Source organism: Tachysurus fulvidraco, chromosome 2, assembly GCF_022655615.1.
Source record: "Tachysurus fulvidraco isolate hzauxx_2018 chromosome 2, HZAU_PFXX_2.0, whole genome shotgun sequence".
Classification (NCBI taxonomy): domain Eukaryota; kingdom Metazoa; phylum Chordata; class Actinopteri; order Siluriformes; family Bagridae; genus Tachysurus; species Tachysurus fulvidraco.
In genome coordinates this window covers 1,215,259-1,239,598 of record NC_062519.1, presented here as the reverse complement: position 1 = coordinate 1,239,598, position 24,340 = coordinate 1,215,259, and the positions used below count along the sequence as shown (strand labels likewise).

Genomic DNA, 24,340 nt, shown 5'->3' with positions numbered 1-24,340 from the left:
TTAAACTCTTCCACTTGAGGCAGGAGCTCTCCACCAACGTGAAGGGGGCAAGCCACCATTTTCAGGCTGAGAACCATGGCCTCGGACTTGGAGGTGCTGATTCCCATCCCCACTGCTTCACACTCGGCTGCAAACTGTCCCAGTGCATGCTGAAGGTCCTGATTTGATGAAGCCAACAGGACATCATCTGCAAAAGCAGAAACGAAATCCTGTGGTCCCCAAACCGGACTCCCTCTGGCCCCCGACCGCTCCTAGAAATCCTGTCCATATAAATAATGAACAGGACCGGTAACAAGGGGCAGCCCTGCCGGAGTCCAACATGCACTGGAAACAAGTCTGACTTATTGCCCTTAGCAGAGGGCTCCGGACCCCGTACTCCCAGAGCACCCCGCACAGGGCGCCAGGAGGTACATAGTCGAATGCCTTCTCCAGATCCACAAAGCACATGTGGACTGGTTGGGCAAACTCACAGATTGATAAAAAGGATGGTCAGTTGTCTCTGTGTGTGTGTGTGTGTGAGAGAGAGACAATCTCTATTACACTTGCACCTTTTTTCTAGTTTTATATATATATATATATGTGTGTGTGTGTGTGTTATTATGAGTAGCTTGCTCAATATTTATAAAAATCGATTAGTAGTTTTTTGCAGGACTAAAAAAATAAAATACAATCATTTATTCACCAAAATTAATCAATCATCTAGTTTAATTAGCTCACCAACTAACGATCAACGATTAATCATAGTTAACAGTTAACTTATTAATACCGAAAATGATTGTTTGCATATTTCAGGAAACAAAAAAAGAGACTTATTAAGATGCAATAACACAGTATAGAGCTTTAGTGCGCGCTCTCGGGAAACACTTCCTGGTTTGAATCGAGTCGAGTGCGCGTTCTCGACAAGCACTTCCGGTCCTGTTTCCTGTGTTTGTAAATTGTAGCTCGCGCTAGCTGATGTGGACGAAGATAAGGGTTCAGTTGTTGTTGTTTTTTAACCAAATACCAAAAGACCCGAAGGTAATAAAATAATGATTTGTTCTGCGTATTAAAACATTTCTAGTTGTTTAGGATGTAATGTAACGGCGACTACGTGCATTCTGAACGGTTTTATAGTTTCTCTGAGGGATTGTTGTCGACAGGGAGTGGAGCGCTAACGCTAATTAGCACACAAGCTAACATCTATGCTAAGCTAGCGCTAGCCTGCTTTAGTTAAATATCTGCACACGGAGCTGTTTTAGTGCCTGAAAGCGATATAGATTGTTTCTTTTTTTGTAAAGCTTATATTAAGTAATATTTTATTTTGCGTTGGTTATATTATTTGTTTCAGAGTAAACAAGTAAAGCTAAGCGTTTTAGCTGAATAAGAAGTTAGGTGTTTATATTAGCAGAAAATGTGTAAGAGAGCTGATTAAATTGACAGGAAAATACGAGCTGTTATTTTATATCAAATGAAAATGATGGTTGCGACGTGTCCTCGAGAATTTCTTCCAAGTATTTAAAAGCTAAAATATAAAAAATAATAAAGTTTCTTGTCTAAATGCCGGACACAGAGGAGGCCTAATGGCGTCACGTGACGTCACGGATGAGCGATAATATCGAAAATCGTATATCGCGATTATTTCACGGTTATTTTGACATTCGGTAAAATGCATTTGCATGTGTTTCTAATATAAACAGCAGTTATTGTAGGTAGGTATTAAACCTGATCAGAACAACATAATTAAAAAAAACATGCAGGGTTTTTTATTGATTCAAATTGTATGTGTGTGTGTGTGTGTGTGTATATATATATATATATATATATATATATATATATATATATATAGATATAGATATAGATATAAAATTTAATTGTCCTAATTGAGTGTTGTGTTGGGTTTACAAAACAAGAAACAAACGTATACACATCAAATCTATTTGATTTCCATATTTAGCTACATCCATTGATGGTTGTCATGGGAATGTTGTAATTTTTTAAAACATTTTTAGTATCCTACTCCTGCTTACCTGTGCCTGTTTTACTAGTTTACTAACCGCTAGCTAACCAGCTAGTAACACCTGTACGTTATCCACTCATGTTTCCAGTTCGATTTGACGTTCATCCTTCCATCTGTCTATTCCATCTCTCTCTCTTTCTCACTCTCTCTTTCTAGGACGAAAACTGGTGCCAGATGATAGCAGTGGGCGTGTCCTATTGTCTAGTACATCGTCCTGAGTGACAGCTTCTTGTCCCTCCCTTTGTCCCTGTTTTCTTCAGTGATGTCACACATACCAACCACCTCGGTCCGTGACCATATGAAATGGGTCAGTCTGTGCATGGTCCAAACCCACAAGCTTTTATTTATTTTTTATTTTTTCCGTTTTTCATTGTTTTTTCCATCCTCATGTGTGTGTGGATGTTTTTCACTGTCTGTGATCGTACTGTTAATAATCGTTATAATAACATATTACGGCCGTGTGTTTAAAGGCGGGGCTGCTCGGCTGTGAAGCTGTCCTCTCCAGCATGGCTCTGATGCAGGCCAGCACCATTTCTGCTCCAAAGAAGATGATGACATCACTGGCCCCGCCCCCTGTTCCAGGTTCTACTCAGAGAGACCCGCAGGGACACATGGGATTAACGGCAGCCATGACCTGCCCTCCTCTGGTTAGGAGATTAAATAAAACACACTGCACACACCAGGGAAAAGAGACAGTATTAGTGAACAGTTCCTGTAGATGCTGAACTTGAACCATTACCAGTGACTACTGAATTTAACCTGTGGCTGTTAAAAGTTACCAATGATTACTGAACGATACCTATAACTGTATAATGTGACTACTGGAAATTAGTGATGACTCCTGAATGTTACCTCTGACTGCTGAACATTACTGGTGACAGAAAATATTGGGGTTTTTTTTTGGCCTGGTTTAAGTAATGTTTAGATTTTAAATATATATATATATATATATATATATATATATATATATATATATATATATATATATATATATATAATTGAGTAGTATTTGAAAAATGAGGACTGATTAATTAATTCCAGAATGGGGGGTGTCTGTGTGTGTAGCTTGTCCGTAAAGAAGGCGACTTTCACGCCCCCCGCCTTCTGGATGAGAAGGAAATGAGACCAAACGAGGACTTGCAGCTTAAGAAGAAGCACAGGAAGTCAGGAACGCCCTGTAAAGTCCGAGAGCAGGAGGGGAAAGGAGGGAAGGTCAGTGCTGCGAGATGTGTGTATGCGCACATATTTTGGGGTGGGGGTGGTTGTGCCTTTCATTTTATGCATTCCCACTACACACGGTTCCTTAATCTAAGTGTGTGTGTTTGCATCTACAACATACTACAGTTGTGTAACATCCTGGATTGTTATTTTTGGGCTTTTACTCATGTGCTGTTTCTGTGTGTGTTGGCTCAGTGCATGTCTTACTGCCCACACATTGTGTGTGTGTGTGTGTGTGTGCGCGCGCGCATGCATGTGTCTGGGAGGTGGTCGTGAGTTGTGGTGTGGGGGAAGGGTGTAGGGTTTCTCAAATAAGACAATGAGCAAGACAAGAAGTTTTAATGTTTTAAGATGATGGTTAGCTACAAATTTAAAAAATATGAATATACGTTTTCTTTCAAATGCTGTAATGTAAAGTATTACTTTTTATTTAATTTTTATTATAAATGCTTTTTATTTGCTGCTTCTTTCAGAATTAAGTTTTTTAATCTCCTTTTCATGGCAGCAGCGTTTTAGTGTTTGAGGTTCATAACAGCAAAGCCTTAAACAAAATGATTTTAAGAGTCTGTCCCGCTTGACTCAAGCGACTCCTCCTAACTAGTAATTGTGTAACAGGCAATTGAGTCGTCGCCCCACAGTCATCCAGAGAACGATCTGGAAGCTTGTTTAAAACGTGCGAGTGTTTATTTTTATAATGTAAAATTATTACCCGGGCTAATGGCAGTGTTTCAGTGAAATTCCCAAACCAACTTAAACTTTTCAAATTAAAACCACTTAAAACACCTGAACTGAGAGACCATAGACAGTGGAAATGGCGTTTCCTGAATTTCTTGAATGTCTTAGACTTCAATAAACAAACTCAATAGACTTTATTTTGCTCTCCAGATCTTTGCAATATACCTGACAGTAGAAATAGTTCTATAAATTATAGAACACTTTCTGCACTTTTTTTTTAAAATGAGAATGAATTAACAGACTGGTCATTTATTATAAAGCAATATATTGTATCTTGTGATTTAAACGTGCCCAATCTGGCAACCCTATTAATGACTGTCTTATTTACTGCCTTCTGTCTGATTTCTCTGATCCTGTATGGGGCAGTGTAATCAATGCCCCAGTGGGCGTCTATTAACGTTTCTTGCGGTTCCCATTTTGACCAATATGTCTAAAAAATACTAACACACGAGTTTAAGGGTTTAAACGATTCCTCATTGAGCAAATCAGCAGAACTTCGTCATTGGTTATGTAAAAGAGGTCGTTTGTATTTAAACAGTGATTACAATGATGATTAATCAGAGGACCTCTTGTATGACCCGATCCTCTGGACGAGCTGCCTCACGTGTTATGATCTTCGTTTATGTCTCACAGGCTGTTGTGGTGGACGAGAACGGGAACTGTTCTCTTTCCAAAGTGCAGAAGAACTTCATCTGCGATCACTGCTACGGAGCCTTCAGAAGCGGCTATCATTTGAAACGCCACATTCTCATTCACACCGGTACGCCTGTATCTCCGTCAGGGGAAAATCTGCAGCGTTTCTTTTTTAAGTTGTGAATTTGTTTGTGGGTTTTTGTTTTAAAAACGTTTTCATTATCGTACAGTTTAAAGCTCGTATTTATTCATAAAAGGTGTTTTTGATTTGAAAATGTACATTGAAATAATTATGTATTCAGATTTTGACTTTTTCTCTCAATTTTTTTTGCTTAAATTATAATAGTAATAATTGTATTATTATTATTTTATTACTACACAGCAATTTGGACAACAGCTTTTTTTTCTCTTTCTTTTCCTCCTTATTCAGGTGAAAAGCCATTTGCTTGTGCCATATGTGACATGAGGTTTATTCAGCGTTACCACTTGGAGAGACACAGCCTCACTCACACCGGTACGAGAAAACGCTCCTTTCATTGGGGAAACGTTTAGAAACATAACATAAAATGGTCTCTAAAGGTTTTTTTACATAACCAAGAAAATAAATATATACATATTTAGGTCTACTTCTCATTCAGATTCCTGTGACATAAACAGAAATAAATAATTTGTTTATAAAGCAAATGATAGATATTTTTTCAGATGTATTTTAAATGCCATTGTTCCGTGTTTTCCTTTTTATCTGAAACATTACATCATATAACAAGGTACTTTTCTGTGTTTAGAGCTTCATACTGCAAAATATACCGCTCATGATCTCAATAATTGCCTTTATGTACTGATAAGATTTTATTTATTTTTTTCTAAGAACACGAAAAAACTTTGATTTTCTGCAGAAGCACATAGAATTTTTTTGGAATCGCAAGTTAAGTCCTGTCCTGTTTTACCAGGAAGCATAAATAATTCCATTGAACTTGTATATGACTTGAAAAGCAAGACAAACTATTATCAATCTCACAAAGTTTATCACGCATATTAAACTGAGACTTCCTCAATACAAAAACAATCCTGCAAGTTTAAATATTCGTCACGTGTCGATCCAGCAAGTTTTCTGCTTGCATCGGGTTCTAAATGTTATGACCATGTTGTCGTTCCAACAAAGCTGGTGCTTCATTGTTGGTTAATAAAAGACCTAAGATCCAGTTATGGCAGCAGGGAATAACATAAGAACCTGTGAAGACATTTATGAAGACATGCTACTAAACTGCTCCTGTGGACTCAGTCGTGTTTATTAAAACACTTCACAGCATGTTTAGCTGCCGAGATTGATTCGTACCCTGGGATAACCACCACTTTTCTCACGTTACTGGATACAGATTCTTTCCTTTCATGTAGTTACTGTTTATCACGTGTAGAACTGCACAAAGCTTAACCTTTTTTTCCCTCCCAAATGTATGAAACGAAGCATCTTTAGCATATTTAGACTAGCATTCGGGTTTGTTTTTGTGATGAGATTCCGATTTTTATGAACAAGTTTTACCGATGAATTACTTATTTAGAAAGGAACAATTCTGTCTATAAAAGCCCTCAAAATGTCAAACAGATTGTATTTAGACCTCAGACCAGTTTATGCTGAAATCTGGGGGAAGGAAACCGAACATGTCTGCAGCTCCGACGGTCTGGGAGACGATCGATTATTTAAATGTAAGCTGTTGAGAACCACAGAGACTATTCTGGAAGATGATGTAATTTATTGTAGTAATGGTGATGACCACAAACCAGATGGTCACTCTGAGACGGAGATGAAGAACCTAACAGGAAGGCAACCGTCTCTCTGCTGATCTCCAGTCAGGACTTTATAGTCGAGTTGGTAACACATAATGTGCTGGTGGTTGTAGCATCATGCTTTGTTAGTCGTGCTGTCTTTTTAATCAGCATAAACTGGGAGCTTCATCAGGATCAAAACAAAACCAGCTTACAAGTGATTAATAAGGATCACGAAAAAACAATGAGTTTGACTTTGGTCCATAAATGTGCAAAAGTGGCTCATAATATAATCCATACAACCTGACGGAGCACGAGAGGTTCTGCAAAGAACAGCACGTTGTTGTGAACTTGGATTAGAAGATCCACAAACCTTTCCAGGTCCTAGTATCGTTCCCAAAAGAAACTGAGACTGTAACCGATGCTGTGGAGCCTCGATACCGAGTAAAGAATCGGAATACCTGTAAATATAAAGTAAAAATGGAGGATTTTTAATAAATGAAGAAAATCTGTTGTATGATGAAGATTCCTCTGCAGAACTACAGACCGAGGGAAAGTGAGGAGCTTCTGAAAGTGATTGTTGGTCTTCTAGTTGTCCTGTTCTTCAGAATAATTCAGCTAGGATTAGATTTTTAAGGCCTTTTGATTTATATCTTGCTCTGTGTGTTCAGGGGTGAAACCGTATGCGTGCACCATGTGTGACATGCGATTTTTCCAACGTTACCACCTTCAGAGACACAGCCTCATACATACGGGTAATGACCCCTCTTATCCTTATCACCCGCCGTGTTTAGCTGTTGCGGTCGGCTGCATTCAAGCACTTTACATCTTATTATTCATGTCTGTAACCGTCGATCGGTCAGTAAGTTTTTCCATGCATTGTTCCTGCTTTCTTTCTGCTTACCGAAGTGCATAACTTTCTGCCGCGCGCATTTTCCCCATCGCCTGTTTCGCATGCTAGTTGTCCGTCAGCATGGCTTCTGCTTTTTTTTTTTTTGTAAAGCAATCACTTGTCTGTAAATATTTTTTTTTTTATTCATACTAAATCTTTTTTTGTTCCCCTGACATAAATGATATGGTTATCGCTCTTCAGGAAGCAGCGCTGGTGCCTGCAACCACTTTGTCTTCAAATATATATTTCACATCACAAATGTTGTTGCAGATATCGTGGATGCCCCTGTCTGTCGTTCTCAGTGTAAAGCGCAGTCATAAAGCATGAATTTTGATCCTGTTGGCTGTAAAACTGACATTGAGTCCTGCAAGTTTGCTGTAAAAATGTGCTGGATTAAAAATTGGACTGAATGTGTTTTGATCCTGATTTGGAGCTAATCGTTTGCTCTGTGCATTTAGGGGTGAAGCCCTACGCTTGCTCCATGTGCGACAGGCGTTTTTTCCAACGCTACCACCTGCAGAGACACAGCCTCACTCATACGGGTATGGGTCGTCTCTCTTTATAAATCTGCCCTGTTACACCAAGCTACACTTGTGTGCCATTTAGCACTGTTGCCAACTTTTTTTATTTTTTTTACTTTCAAAAATTGACACCTATTTTTTCGACCTCTGCAGTTGACCGCGAGGAGGAATTAAAGGGTTTGAGAACCGCAATGCGAGAAAACCTATGAGGTCTATAAGAATTTACAATTGCGCTCTTTTCTTATTGCATCAGGAGCCAAAAAAAAAGACGAGCTCCCATTTTGAATAATCGCTCGGAAGTTAATCAAACATTCGTAGTTTTGAAGTTGACAAGCAGTGCTAAACCTCAGTCTGAACCACACCGCGATTTCGTCACAGTGAACATTAATTGTTTGATCTTCGACTTAACAGAGTTGGCAACAATGCTTAGCTTCATGTACCGCACCATCGATGTATCGGCTGCAGCAAACTCGAGTTTGGACTTGAAACTGGGTCACGGGGTGCGGTGTTAACTACGTAATGTACTGTAACTGTAGTTTTATTACCGACTACCGTATCTTGACCTAACGGTGCTCTGTATGTTTAGGGGTGAAGCCGTACGCTTGCTCCATGTGTGACATGAAGTTTTTTCAGCGTTACCACCTGCAGAGACACAGCCTAACCCATACGGGTATGGGGTCGTCCATCCTTACAGATCTTTCCTGGTTACACTTTTGTACAGTTTAGCACTGTTGCCAACTTTTGTTTCTTTTAAAAAGCGTTTGGGCCGTTTTTCAAAATAAGCATTTAATCGGCATGAAAATATAACAAGAAAACAACCTATGAGGTCTTTAAAGCTTTGTACCGACGGTTGTAAGATCTTGGCATTTCAGAATGACTTTTTCTTGGAAGTAAATGACGGTCTTTCATCATCGTGTGAACACCAAAAACATCAAATAGTCATCTGGAAGTTAAAGGTGGGGTCTCCGAAGTTTGAAAGTCAACATAAAATCACCAAAACAAACACGCCCCTAACCCAAACGGGTCCCACCCCTGTATCGATAGCTCCGCCCACACATACATACGTAACCCAGGCGACTAACGGAAAGAAACGTGTGAGAAAGCTGAAGGGAAGAACAATACAATTGTAGATAAACAAACAAGCAAAAATGCCACACAAGCATAATCATGTAAAGGACAAAGGCATATATTAGTTCTGTGTAACAAAGCAAAACCAACGTTACTCACCTATCGAGAAGGAAAAAAGCGCCTCGGCGTCTTAAGTAAAGTCGGCCACATATTCACAGGTCGGAGTTTCCCGAGTCGATAACTCCTGAGCTAAACGCCGTTACTACACAAAACGCGGTTGTAGCTGCCTCTCTACATTACTACGATAGAAAAGAGGTGTTATTTGTGTAGTAACAGCGTTTAGCTCAGGAGTTATTGACTCTGGAAACTCCAACCTGTGAATATGTGGCCAACTTCCTGCTCCTTCAGTTCTCTCCAGCGCTGGAAAGCTGATCCTATATTAACACGTCCTACTTCTTGCCTTATCGTAAGTCTTTCTTCTCTTTCTTTCTTTGTTTTTATCCTCCATGTCAGTTAAAACCGCTTTCTGCTAATGTCACACACGCGAACCGAACACTCTCTCCGGCCATATCGACAAGCCCCGCCCCTTTCCGCTTATTGGCTACACGTTAGTTTTGTTTTTGTTTAGTCTGTCGTCCCGACTCAGTTTTCTGAAGCGTTTCTCAAACAACGGAGACCGCACCTTTAAATCAAGTTTTTATCGGTGTAAAGTTGACACCCAGTGCTAAACTCCTGTCTGAATCGCACATCTATTTCTCCACACTCTCCACAGACGATTGGTTTGATCTTTGAGTTAACAGAGTTGGCAACAGTGCAATCAAGTCTCAGCCTCATTAGTCAGTTTGTTTGGTAACATCGATGTGTTCGGCATGCAGCAAACTAAAAACAGATCTCTGGGAGGGGTTTTAAACACGGACTGTACTTTAACTGTAGTGTTAACGGTGCTCTGTATGTTTAGGGGTGAAGCCGTACGCTTGCTCCATGTGTGACATGAAGTTTTTTCAGCGTTACCACCTGCAGAGACACAGCCTAACCCATACGGGTATGTGTCTGTGCAACCGTAGCATGGCAGAAATTAAGCTTTTTCATTTAGTAATTGCAATCAATTAATTGGTTTTATGATAGAATTTAAAAACAGTGTCACCCCAGTTGTTGTTGTTTATTATTATTATTTATATATTTTAAATAAAATTGCCCCTGTTTGGCTAAAGAGTGACCATAAAGTGTAAGAAAAACAAATCCATGCTAATGCAATGATGCTCTATTTAGGGGTGAAGCCATATGCTTGCTCCATGTGCCATATGAGGTTTTTTCAGCGTTGTCACCTTCAACGACACACCCTCACCCACACGGGTACGTGTCAATTTCCTGTGCAAAAACATCTCGCTTCTTAGACCTTTTAACAACACAACATGTCTAATCTTGCCACTGTTGCTTAGGTCAGGGTTTTTTTTCCCCCCAGTAATATCAATTTGATCCCCCTTCTTGCTTTGTTTTTGTTGTTTGAGGTTTTTTTTTTTGTTTTACAAGACCCAGAGTTTTGTTTTTTAATCATGTGTGTCATTCCTAGCTAGTGAAAAGAGGGGTGGAGATGTTTAAAGCAGTCGTAAAGCTACGAGATCAGATTGAAGTCACGTTCCTTGGTCATGAGCACTTTGTATATTAATATTAGTACTCTACGTTTAGGGGTGAAGCCATTTGCTTGCACCATGTGTGATATGAGGTTTTTTCAACGCTACCACCTCCAGAGACACAGCATCACCCATACGGGTATGTCTTGTCTCTTTTATACTCAGACAACCCCAATGCAAGTGACCTTTTCCCCAATAAACTCATCCACAACACTTTCCCTGCACTTCGTTACTCACATTCAGACCTCGTAGAAATACGAACCGATTGATTTCAGTCACGTTCTGTAGGTCACAATGATCTGTGACGTATCTATATCTTTCTGGATTTCTGAGCAACGTCTCCATTTTAGCTTTAGTGATGCGTCAAACACACAAAAAAAAACCCGAGACGTTGCTCTAGGCTAGAATTTGCGTCGGATTACAGATTAGAGTCAATTATACAGATCCCTAAAACAAGAAAGATGTTTAACAGATTATTTGAACTTCTTGAACAAAATAAACATTCAGCTGTTCAGTTGTCATGACTTTTTTTTTTCTTAAATGCCCATCGTAGCTTTCAAAGATAATACACACACACACACAGGGTTAGTCAACACGATCAACACGACCTGCATCATGTATCAACATTTTAAAAGAACTAAATAAAAAAATTCTGTAGTAAAATGTAATGATTTTAAGAGCTTGAAAACTGACCCCTTATGAAATTATTTAACCGATCTGTCTGGAAATGATTTGGCGTGTATTTTATTCAATTATATATATATTTCTCTCTTCGACCTACTGAATGCACATGACTAATAATTTGCTCTGTGCATTTAGGAGTGAAGCCTTACGCTTGTTCCATGTGCGACATGCGTTTTTTCCACCGTTACCATCTGCAGAGACACAGCCTCACTCACACGGGTATGTGTCTTTCTACCTTAACCCACTCTTCTATCGAATTTAAGCCCACACATGCGACCTGAGCACTGTTGCCAACTTCTGTGACGCAAATCTAACCTAGAAGCTGATTAAATGACGAATCGATAAACAGTTTGATTGTTGTTGAATGTTCTTGTTCCGGATGACACTTGTAGGTAGTCGTGTCCTCGAGTGATAACAGATATTTAGTATTTTAGTGACGTCGTACTTATTTACATCTAGTTCTGCTTAGCTTATTATACTGATCGGTAAAACTGCCGATAATAAATACAATCTAAAACTGACTTGAGCTTAATATTAATGTACATTGTGTGGAACTGTTCTGTTATACTATAAAAACCTTTACGTAGTTACTTTATACAGTGACCTAATACTCTATCTGTACAGCTTTACTGTTATTAGTGTATATCTTTATTTATTTTATACTGTTTATATACTTATTTACATAATTCTATATACCATAGACTGTATTCACCAGACTGTTATCTTCGTTATACCTGTGTAACGATCCCATCAATCCTGTACTCTATACTAGAGCTGGGCGATACGGCTGAAAACCGTATCACGATATCAGTGTTTCATATCGGTCGATATCGATAATTATTGATCTTTTTATGACACATTTAAAATCAGGACCTGATTTTATTCTTTATTTTAAACTTAACCTTCCTCTGATCAGAATCCCCTCCGTTATTAAGACAGAAGTGTTAACCAGGAAACTCAAATAATTAAAATGTAAACATATGGCTACATATGATGTCACTCCATACGTTGCTAGGTTACCAGAGTGCGAGTGCCTTCGTTAATGCGACCAAACTTGCTTCGCAACCTCTGTTTTCTTACGACTAAGAATAAAAAACATCGGATGTTCTTATCAAACACATTTTTTATTGATATCGATCGTGTGTCTATCGCGATACGTATCGTTATCGTTTTATCGCCCAGCCCTACTCTATACTGTATTCTATCGATGGTGTAATAGGATTCTTGTAATATTTATTCCGCACGTGCGTATCTAGCAGTTATCGTATATCTTAGAACGGTAGTCAGCGTGTAGCTGTACCAGTGCTACGCTCTGTATAGAAACCTTCACCTCCTTTCTCAGTAAAGTATTCGGTCTTTAATCTTGGACACGCGACAAGAATAATCCAAGCGTCGATTACGATCCAAGTTGGCAACACTGTTACGAACTGATCGATCCCGATCTTGCTGTATTTAAAAATTCCAAACGATATGCAGATGTTTTAATACACTTTACATAATTAGTACCTAAGAATATTTGTGCCGACAGCTTTAGCGATCGTCACCTTTTTAAAAAGAGCATAATGCAGTAGAACCGAACAAAAGCCGTACTCTTCCTCTCTAATAGATTGTACTTAGGCATGTGCCGATCGTAATCATCAGAACGGGAATTTCTTAACAATCAGCCGACGGTTTAGTTCTTTTTATCTATTTACTCGATGCTACATCAGACCTTGTTACAGTTTATTAAATTAGATTCCCACAAAACACTTTTTTGTTTTAAACACCTTATCGGCACATGCCTAAATAAAACCCTGTTATTTACTTTAAGTGCTTTCTATTACGATTTGTAGCTTTATCTTTTATAGTTGCATTAGTTTGCTGTTTTGTACTAACTAACCTTTCTAACTATTTATAGCCAGTGTCAGTTTGTAGGCCGTTGTTATGGCTAATACAATTGTCTTTTTTGCACTTAGGGGTGAAGCCCTATGCTTGTAACATGTGCGACATGCGTTTTTTCCAACGCTACCACCTCCAGAGACACAGCCTGACCCATACGGGTAGGTTTCGTCTCTTTATACCACTTGAGCATGAAACGTTTAAACTGAACACAACAAACTCGAGTTTGTAGTAACACATCCACATTCTGGAGCTAATGTACCAAATAAAAACCTGTTGTTGTTGTTTTTTATTTATTTATTTAAAATTTTAGTGCTGCAATTTGTAATTATTATTATTTTTATTCTACAGTTATTGAATTTGGTTCAGAGTGGCCGCAGAAAGCCTTCGTTTTAACCTTTAAAAATCGTCTTATTGTTCTTTCGTCATGTAATCGTGCACATTGTCAATAACAATCTCCCATTCTAACCAGTTAGCCAATCAGAACGTCACCAATCTAAACGTGACGCAATCATTCGAAGTGTCGTATAATAAAAAAACAAAAAAAGACATTCCCTAAAGGACACCTGCATTTATTTTCTGTAATAAAGTCAAAGATCTATAGCTACAAATCTCTCTCTCTCTCTTTTTTTTCTTTCCTTACAAGCCCTTTTGAACATTCGTAAAACAAATGTTCAGCCTCACATTAATGAAATTATTCAGTTTCAAAAATGACACAGTTGTAATTATTTTGTCATGCGTAAGAAAGTCCCAGTCCAGAGCGTTTAATGTCACATCCAGGGCATATGCTGAGTTTAGCTGGTGTATCAGGACAGGACGGAGTACATGTGAATGATTGGTGCTCTGTGTATTCAGGGGTGAAGCCGTACGCTTGCTCGATGTGCGACATGAGGTTTTTTCAACGTTACCACCTCCAGAGACACAGCCTCACTCATACGGGTATGTGCCTCTCATTGACACGAAAGCAAACTTAGCCCTCATGCACTTCCTGTTTGACTTGTGATAAGGTAAAGTCTAGAATGTCCAGTTTTGTGCTTTATGCGTTGCTATGTAATACGATGCCATAACACCGTTGCAGTGAACTGTGGCGTGAGTCACAATCCAGGATTTTTTCCCCCTATCTGTAGTTTCGGATATCCTGCAGTTATTTTAAGAAATAGGAATGTTTATTTGTGTTTACACTTCGTTAGTTACAGAAGCGGTTTGTCACTTTATTATGAGAACGTAACCACACTTGTATAAGCAGTAGAACAGAAACGCTCTCCTCAGTCACGTGTGTCCAGGTTGTTACGGTACTTTGAGGGAAAGATAACTGCAAAACTGCTTTAATATCAGCCAAAGATTGTTGTTTTATAGAAACGTCTAGTTATTTTCCCTAGAGCGTCTCTCCAGCTCGAGTGTCGCCTTTCTACTCTTACGCCAGACAGCGCAGTTAGTACGACTTCAAACCCAGCAAAGAAGCAAACGGGGACATTAAAGCGATCCTTAAAAAATTCTTGTTTGCGGAACCTGACCGACGCTGTCAATTTAGGACAGACTCAAATTATTTATTTATTTTGCTTTAAGTCTGACCGACTTGCCGGTTGTAAACTTGCGTTAAGACCGACCCTTTTTTTTCTCTCTCTTCAAACAACTAATACAAAAAGCAGTAAAATAATAATAATTATATTTTAGTAAGTATTGTAAATATATAAATTGGCCTACAAACAGACGAAGGCTACGTTCTTTCTTTTAAATAAAAACTCGTGACGTCATCTATGTTTACACTATTGGTTACCGAATGATGCACTACGGCCTGTGCGTTCGCTTCGTCTCGTACTCCCGTTCACTGTCAGAGACAACAGTTCGCGCTCAGTAACGATGGCTGCGGCTGCAGTAAACAAAATGTTCGCTGTCACCGCTCACAGTCGTACGGGTTCGGGGACCATAATACATCTAAAAAAGTCATTAAAACAGCTCGACACCGCTTTGACTTGGCACAAAGTGCTGTAAAAACTGTCCAGCATCAAAATAAGGTTTACAATCATGCGCCCGAAGGCACGGGGTGAAGTCACCCAGTCAGTGACGTCACCATATGCTAATTTGTTTAAAGTCATACCTACTGTACGTAATCACCATCACCAAAATTGTACTTTTTTTTTTACATTAAAACTTATATATATAAACTTATATATAAATATATATATATAGACCTACGTACCGACCTTTTATTTATTTATTTATTTATTTATTTATTTATTTATTTTACTGTTCCTGCAAACCAAAATATTTTTAAGGCTGGCTTTTATGTCCTCACGTTCGCATTATAAAGCAGGTGAACTGTGTGCTGGTGTAAATTCTTCATTAACCAAAGCTAAATCCTTTCCCTTCCATGTGCCAGAACTCAAACTCAAGGCTGCACAGCCAGGATGTTGGTTGGTGTTTGTTTGTTTAGTAGTTAACTGTCGATGACCGAGCGATGCGTCTTCCTCATTAAGTCCGTCACAGTGACGATACAGTGCACTGCTTTGATAAGTAAACGTGTGTGGATCGATTGATCTAAGGCAGACGCACGTCTCAAGTAACGCACATAAAAGTCCCGTGGAGTTTCTAAGAAGCAGTCGTGAGTTTTATTTGAATGCACTATGAACGCCGAGATAGATACGGCTTTCAGCGGCTGGTCACGTTAGACAGCGTAATCGTATCGGCATCGACACGAGTTCATCTAAACAGCGCAGGGACACGACGCCGAGGACTAAACGTGTCGGAGCTCGTACGTCTCAGTCGTTAGGTAAAGCTGCAACATGTTTCACTATTCATGTGTATATGTATATGTATATAATCAATCTAATCTCCAGCTCCCTTGAGTTTTCAGTTCACAGCTAGTATGAGCGTCAGTGTGCAGGTTGACCAATGCTGAGTGTGTCTGAGAATTGGTGCTCTGTGCGTTTAGGGGTGAAGCCGTACGCTTGCTCCATGTGTGACATGAGATTTTTCCAGCGTTACCACTTGGAAAGACACAGCCTCACTCACACGGGTATGTGTTCTCCCACCTCAGTCAAACTAAACACCCCGACTCCGTTCCATACACCTTCATGTAGTGCTGCTGGTTTGTGTAGAGGTCCTGTGTCCAAAAGAAAACGCCGAGTGTAGGAGATATCGAAGCACCACCACTTTCTGAAAGGTGAAAACATCTAGGTTTGTAGGCCGGGAAATATTCCGTCAATAATGAAACCGGAACAAAAACGTTCTATAGGTTATTTACAGTGGCTAGGATTATTTTTAAATAGAAATAATTATCGAAATTTTACTGACTAATTTAGATTTGATTCATTTTGTTGCATTATGGATTTTTTTTTATTATTATTAGCAACTTAAAATAATTTATTAATAATTATACAATTAATATTAAGCTATTATAATATAAATATGTAGATTATTTTTATATATATTATTTCAGACTTTGCTATTGGTCTTATTATTTATTTATTTATTTATTTATTTATTTATTTATTTTATGTGATGCCGTTTTCCCCCCCAGACTGGACTCGAACCAATCACAGTAAAGCACTAAACCATTTTATGACTTAGCTCATCACCTCTTTACTGATTAATATCAGCTCTCACTACAAACTCGAGTTTGTATAAAGTCATTTTGTCTGTTTGTTTTTTCAGCTCTTTTAGAAAGAATTGTTTAAATGTAACACAAACCGTTTATAACCAAGACACTGTCGAGAACAAACAAGGGAGAATTCTGTTTTTAATCCTGTGTGTGTGTGTGTCTGTGTGTGTGTGTGTGTCTGTGTGTGTGTGTGTGTCTGTGTGTGTGTGTCTGTGTGTGTGTGTGTGTCTGTGTGTGTGTGTGTGTCTGTGTGTGTGTGTGTCTGTGTGTGTGTGTCTTTGTGTCTGTGTGTTCAGGTGAGAAGCCATTTGCCTGTGACATGTGTGACATGCGCTTCATCCAGAGATATCACCTGGAGAGACACAAGCGTGTGCACAGTGGAGAGAAACCGTATCAGTGTGAACGATGCCAACAGGTAAAACACGTCCACAATAACACGGTGAAACAGTAAAGAGTTATTATTATTATTATTATTACTGGGGACTTTTTACATGAAACACAAACCTTATGCTTTTAATGACAGTCTGGGACAAATACATGTAACACTTATTTATTTATTTACTTTTTCTTTAACTATAAAAGGTAAATAAGTTAAGCTGCTGAGTTGTAACAGAGAGAGCGGGCATTTTAATAAATAGCTTTAATTCTGAGTGAGTTTAAATCTGCACATCAGGAATGTGGTGATAAACATCTGAGGTCTGGTTCACCAGAACACGGTAGGTGTTGGAACACGTCAGCTCTCTGATACCTGCTACTACTTTGGTTTGTAATGAAGCGAATCTCAGCCAACATCAATAGGTTATCTGGTCAAACACTGTCAAGCTTTGTTCATCATTAGACTTCAGTGGAACAGTTATACTGACGATCCTTCTGTTATTACTCCAGCTACTAATACTGTCGCTGTTACATTGTCATTATGGTGATGATCCTACAGCATTACAGCTTAATACTGCAGACAGTGCTGAATAATAACAAGGCTCCGACTTCTGAATGTTACTGAATGACATCGGAACATTATTTACACTGTTATTACTGCTGCTGATGATGAGAGACTTTAATGGAGCCCAGCGTAATGTTACGAAATGAATTACAAACATCTCTCTTACTGAACTGCAGTGAAAGTGAAACACGATGCACAAAAAAACCCATTTCTGCTTTTTCTCCGTCAGAATTTCTCGAGAACAGATCGGCTGCTCAGGCACCGGCGCTTGTGCCAGGGAAAGGGTGTGGCTAAAGTGGAGGCCACACCCTGCTGCGAGCCGCGCCCCTTTTCTCAAGACCCACTCCCGGCTCCGCCTCCAGCTCCGCCCAACACCTGGAGTCGACTCGCGGTCTGACACTCTCTCATAACGACCAGCACGGAAACAGAACAAACGACGGACACACTCCTGGCTCTCTGACTGCCGACTCGCTCGGCACGAGAAAAATCATTTCAACAAGACGGATTCTTCCAGAAAGAGAAAAGGATGAAAAGCTTCTTTACCTTATTTGTGCTAACGATTACTTTAAAAGAGGGACCTGTTATGGATTTCTGTTAATATTTTAAACGATTTATTCTCTTATTTTTTCTTTTCTTTTAATTCTTTTTATTTTCCAGTCTTTACGTTGGTTTGTGGCTGAAGACGAGACAAGAGCTCACTAGATAACTGAGCGAGAGACGGACAGCATTTCTCTAATCTTTCTGCCGTTCTGTTTCGACACAGTTGGTCAGCGAGTGAACAGGTTAAAGTTTTGATGTAAGATGTTTCGTGCGACGTGAGCTGTGTGTCGGCTGCAGCTTAAACAGCTGAGGTTTTTCTGGAACTCTCCAGACTTCATATCGTTATTCTTCCTCCGATTTAGCCACTCACCATGTGCGCGTGTGTGTGTGTGTGTAAATAAGCGTGTTAAGTGAGGTTTTTTTTTTTTATTATTATTGTAACACTTCACATACACACTTGCATTACTGCTACGTAATGTTCCAGCTAGTGAACAACTAACTGTTCAAATATAAATGGTGATCGTTTCTTTGCTTTTCGAAGCTAGTCCATCGATCCTGATCCTATGGCCAGGGAGCGTCGTTACCAGCAGCGGCTGCACTTCTTTCAGTCAGATCACCATTTAAAGACGAACATAAACTTTACTTTTTTTTTGTTTTGTTTGTGTTTTTTTTTTTTTGGTTTGTTTGTTTGTTTTTTGTTCTTGATGCTACTTAAATGGAGGCTCTTTCTGTTTCACCCCTCCCCAAAAAAAAGGTTCCACTTCAACTTTTTTTGAGCAATAATACTAATAACATCCAAAACCCTTATCAACTAGTTGAGCTGTTGCCATGGCGATGCGATGACATCAGTTTTGGTCCTGTGTCTTCAGCTCTGGAGCGAAGCTGATCTCAGGCTCTTAGGCGGATGATGCGGAGATGAAACAGTCAAGACTCTTTAACTCACGGCCGCTTTGTCCAAATGAACAAATTCCCTCAGTATGAAACAGAAGCGCCATTCTAGCGAGACGTTTACGCTCCCTGGCCTTTTGTGACATTTTCCCCCTCATCACTATAACTTTATTGCTTAATGGATATTGTGCTGACAAATATTTTCCGCAACAGCAGCGACTCCAGGGACTACACATCCCATCACGCATCTCTTCACAGACTGCCAGCCTTCAGCAAGAACTGGACATGTTTAAGGTAGAGAGACTTCCTGTAAATGAAGCTGAAAGACTGAAGGTTCATCACGTTACTCTATCGTTCAGAAATTATTTACAGCTTTGTATCTTGTTTTATCTGCAGTTTGTACCTTGTTTCTGTTTAGTTTTTTTGTCCTGTTTTGTGTACGTGTTGGTCGATATTAACACACCGATGACACTCTGTCCTTCCTGAGGAGATCTGGCAACCCGCTGCCAAACGAGAGAGAGGATAGTGCTGAAAAAAAAAAAAAATAACGCTAAAATACTTTGCAGCGTCCGTGATGACGATCCTGTGTTGAATATTGTGATGTTTGGTGTCACTGATGATCGGCACATTCCTGCTAACGCTTCCTTCTCTCACCGAGTATATTTCATTTATCTTCTTCAAATATATCAAATAACGGACTACAACAGTTTTAGTTCTGTAGCAATATGCTGTGTATTTTTTAATATTTTTTATTTCTAATATAAATTTAAAACACTGGAGTGAAAAAAAAAGAACTAGACTTTTTTCCCCCTTTTGGTTTTCTTGCTCCCCCCCCCCCTGATATTAAAGATAGCGTGTAGTTGTTTAGTTGGTTCCGTCTCTTCAGAACCAGACACTTTCCTCCTGCTGCCTCCGTGACGTTCATGTCGAGGTTTAACGAAGTGCGAGACTTTTTGCTGCTCGCCGCTTTAGTGAATATTCTGTTTAGAGTATTAGACGAGAAAAGAAACTGCACCAGTCGTAGCTAACAGTAGTTCTGTTCTCTTGCATGCCCTGGCAGTTCTCACTGTAAAAAAAAATATACAAATAAAAAAAATACAAACACGTTGATTTTTGTTCTTTAAACAAAAAAGACATGTATTGATGATTAATGTTAAATGAATCCAGACCACCTCGTTATCTGACTTTGTTATGTGCAGTGAGAAGACGGGCTGTGTGGGGGGTGGGGGGTGAGAGTGAGGAGTGTGATTGATTTTACATTAGTTGGTCTAGTGCACTTCTCCTGTTTATAAATATATACACTGTTTTCTTGTGTTTGTGTAGATTTAAAAAGAAATGGATCTTTTATCACCCCATAAAAAGAAATAATCACCCAAAATATGCCATTGTGCTGGTTTGGTGTTTGAGATATTGAACATTATTTTTTTGACCGTGTGACGTCACTTTCCACCCGACATCGCCCAAAAAGGGCTTAGTTTGTTTGTGCTCGATTTGTTCCGTTAAAACAAAACTGTTTTCTGAGATATAACCAAAAATATCGGGAACTGTGACGTCACTCTCCACCCTAGTTCGTCTAAATCACACAAAACTGGTGTCATTCGTTTGTGCCGGTTTGTGCCGTTGAAATGAACGTCAAGTATATTTCCCCTTCTTAGAAATAACAAATACAATTTGGAGCTTGTTCCTCTGCTAGAAGTTTTTTTCCCCCTGTTTTGTTTTCCCACTATGCACTTAAGGTAAATAAATGTTTTTAAGGGGCCAGAAACATGTTAAATGTCTATTGACTGTTAAAAGCATTCAGAAAACTTAAGACAATACACAATTATATATTTCCGCATTTTTATTGGACAAAATCCATCTTACAATATTAGTACAGACAGAGAAGTTACAGTACATTGCAGGTAAGATGTAAGATCACAGTGCATTGGAGATTATCTAAGAAAGAAAACGTTACGAAAAACATTACCTGACAATTTCAAGCACAGATCTAAAATGCTAAACTCCACAGTTAAAATGGGGAAAAACATGACAAACAGTAAAAATCAGCACCGCGCAAGCAAAAAAGCGTGACCGTATTTAAACAATAGGTATATAGAACTGCTTGCGTGCGGTCACGTCTCCAGACATTTTATAATTTCCTTATGAAGGGAATAAATATGTTATATATGGTGTTATAAAGCACAAACAAGTAGCACCGGGTTAAGACGATTTGGATGACAACCCGGTTCTATTTGTGATTCAATGACCCATTCATAAAAACGGTTTATTTCGTTCTGAATGAACGAATCAGCTGTTTTGAATAGATTTATTTAAATGACTTAGGATTTAAAAAACATACATTGCGGTTTTCTATCGGGATTTTTTTCCTATCGTTTCATATTTCTGTGTTCTAATTTTTTAACAAATGTAAATGCATGCAGGAGCTCCTTATAAAATAAAATATGTGCTGTGTCTCTTTAAAAAATTAAGCCACTTAACCATTGTAACTTTTAAACAGTTTATTTGAACTGTGTCCCGTGTATTCTGACGTAAATGGATGTCTCTGGTGTACGCTACCGATATCTACTCACCTTAGACCCGCTATTTTATTCTGTTTGCTATTTTTAAGGAAGCAAATTAGATACAATATTTATTTTAGCGGCACAAATCGAGCACAAACGAACGCAACCGGTTTGGAGAGATTTGGACGGCACGGGGTGGAGAGTGACGTCACAGCTCCAAATTGTATTTGTTATTTCTAAGAAGGGGAAATATACTTGACGTTCATTTCAACGGCACAAACCGGCACAAACGAATGACACCAGTTTTGTGTGATTTAGACGAACTGGGGTGGAGAGTGACGTCACAGTTCCTGAAAATATTTTGGTTATATCTCAGAAAACAGATACAGTTTTGTTTTAAGGAACAAATCGAGCACAAACGAACTAAGCCGGTTTTGGGCGATGTGGGGTGGAAAGTGACGTCACACGGTCAAAAAAATAATGTTTAATATCTCAAACACCAAACCAGCACAAACGTTCGTTTTTGCGGCACAAATCAGCACAAACGTAGCACAAACGAATGGCATAGTTTGGGTGATTATTTCTTTTTATGGGGTGCCAACTTCACGGAGGTCATATTTTTTATCAAATCCCCAACAAAGTAAGTAACACTAAAAAACGGTCAAAAAAACGGTTTTGGGTTGCTATGACTACAACAGCATAATACTAATAGAATATTTTCTTTTTCTATTATTATTATTATTATTATTATTAATATTATTATTATTTAACTCGCGTTTTTAACAGTACAGTAGTCCCACAATGCAGTTAAATGGTTGCATTGTTCATATTTACTGAAAATAAAATAATTTCTTCATTTGTTTAAGATGCTACTCACCACCGGAGGGCGCTCTTCTCTTTCTCAGACACGCGTCTGCTTTCTAACAAAACCTCAAGGCCTGACAGGTTTAGGGGCCCAAAGGTCACACAGCCAAGCAGCTCAAACAAAAATAGCGGAAATCGACGACTAGTATTAATAATATTTTATCTTTTTATGGCCATGAAAAAAGCTTGCTTATCAGAAATGCTTTGTTTTTATCACAGTTCAAATTTTGGCAATAAAACATTTTACTATTATTATTATCATTATTAGCATTATCATTATTAATGATAATGCTAATAATGATAATAATAAACCACAGAAACCCCTTAGTTTGTAGAAATGTTATATTTGTCTATTTATTTTACACTACTGGAGTTTTCTTTCTCTGAATATGTTCTGACTTGTTCTGGTTATCTGACAGCTTCTTTTCCTCAACTCCACATTTTAAACAGCTTATTTTTTCCACATTATAGAGATTCTGTATAGAAATGTAAATTCTAGTAGTCGACTTGTTCCATATGAAACACTAAACTTCATGTCTAAAGGTGTGTACAATTATATGTGTATTATTACTGTTATATATAAAGTATGACGTTAGAGACACAAAGCAGCCATGTGTCTGTTCACACACACACACACACACACACACCCTGGTGCTGGACTGTGGGGCGGCCCGAGTGTAATGAACTGATGTAAATTAAAGCTGCTGTAAAAGTCAGTTGTAAACTGCTGCAGGAACCAATAATAAATGATGAACAGCCTCATTATAATAAAAAAGTCCTGCTGCAGTGAGAGGAACAAAATGTGGAAAATTGAAGTATGTTAATGACAGTACAAAAATAAAATACAGAAATCTCTTGTTTCAGTGGATTAAACATTAATGGTGTAATTATTAAGGGCATGACATTATCGTTATTATTATTAATATTACTATTATTATTGCTATTATTCACCACATTATTTTTTAAATAATTGTAGCCCGGATACTTTTTATTAAAAAAATCCCCTGAAAGTCTCCATTAAAGTGTCACGTTTTGTTTAATAAAGATGATTAAACGTGGATGAGGAATCTGTCTCGTCCTGTACACAACCTCATTACAGTTAACAGGAACTATGAATATGCATGATTATGCAAATTAGAAAAATCTCTTCATGACTAACTTTACTACATTTACTAACCCGATAACTATCACCCCGGTTCTTTACTACTCTCACTAACCTGATAACTATCACACCGGTTCTTTACTACTCTCACTAGCCTGATATCTATCACCCCGGTTCTTTACTACTCTCACTAACCTGATAACTATCACCCCGGTTCTTTACTACTCTCACTAACCTGATAACTATCACACCGGTTCTTTACTACTCTCACTAACCTGATAACTATCACACCGGTTCTTTACTACTCTCACTAACCTGATAACTATCACACCGGTTCTTTACTACTCTCACTAACCTGATAACTATCACACCGGTTCTACAGCTAAATGAAGCTCATTAACATATTCTAGTAATTTGCATATCACTTATCAGAGCTCATATGAAGCTCCGCCCCAAAACCCTAAAAAAGTACTAAGAAAACCTTCAAACAAACAAAAATCAAATGCTAAATAAAATAAATGAACAATTGTGTCCAGCATCTTTGAGAAAATGATTTATTTTATCTAAGTATTGAATATTTGTTGTTTGTTTGTTTGTTCTAATGTGAATTTAAATTCCTGATGCTGCCTGTTACAGTTCCTGACCAATCAGGAGCTTCACTTCACCTTAAGAGTTCATGTGATAATTTCTATTGTAATGTATTAACAGGTGACGTTGAGGTTGTGCGTCTGTCATTACCGTATTGACACGTGTACCGTAATCACTCTAACGTGAGCAGGAAACATTCTAGCGCACGTGGCATCTCGGTATAAAACCTCAGCTCCTGCTGGAGGCCAAAAAAAAGTGTCTAATAAAGCAGAGAGACACAAATCTTCTGGGCCTCT

The 24,340-nt window shown here is 38.6% G+C and overlaps 1 protein-coding gene across 23 annotated transcripts; it reads left to right on the top strand.

Moving 5' to 3' along the window:
- The first annotated feature begins 861 nt into the window (after positions 1 to 861).
- znf740a (zinc finger protein 740a) lies at positions 862 to 20,093 on the top strand. 23 transcript variants are annotated; one of them, XM_027176590.2, is made up of 18 exons: positions 862 to 1,017; positions 2,153 to 2,303; positions 2,467 to 2,643; positions 3,062 to 3,208; positions 4,583 to 4,709; positions 5,013 to 5,096; positions 7,018 to 7,101; positions 7,697 to 7,780; positions 8,346 to 8,429; positions 9,786 to 9,869; positions 10,097 to 10,180; positions 10,514 to 10,597; positions 11,278 to 11,361; positions 13,098 to 13,181; positions 13,876 to 13,959; positions 15,953 to 16,036; positions 16,918 to 17,036; positions 17,791 to 20,093. In XM_027176590.2, the coding sequence occupies exons 2-18, from the start codon at positions 2,259 to 2,261 to the stop codon at positions 17,956 to 17,958; spliced, it is 1,707 nt and encodes a 568-aa protein (XP_027032391.1). In that variant the 5' UTR covers positions 862 to 1,017; positions 2,153 to 2,258; the 3' UTR covers positions 17,959 to 20,093. The 23 variants fall into 23 exon arrangements, with proteins under 23 accessions (XP_027032391.1, XP_027032399.1, XP_027032396.1 ...); XM_027176598.2 differs by lacking the exon at positions 3,062 to 3,208; XM_027176595.2 differs by lacking the exon at positions 7,018 to 7,101.
- Positions 20,094 to 24,340: the final 4,247 nt, after the last annotated feature.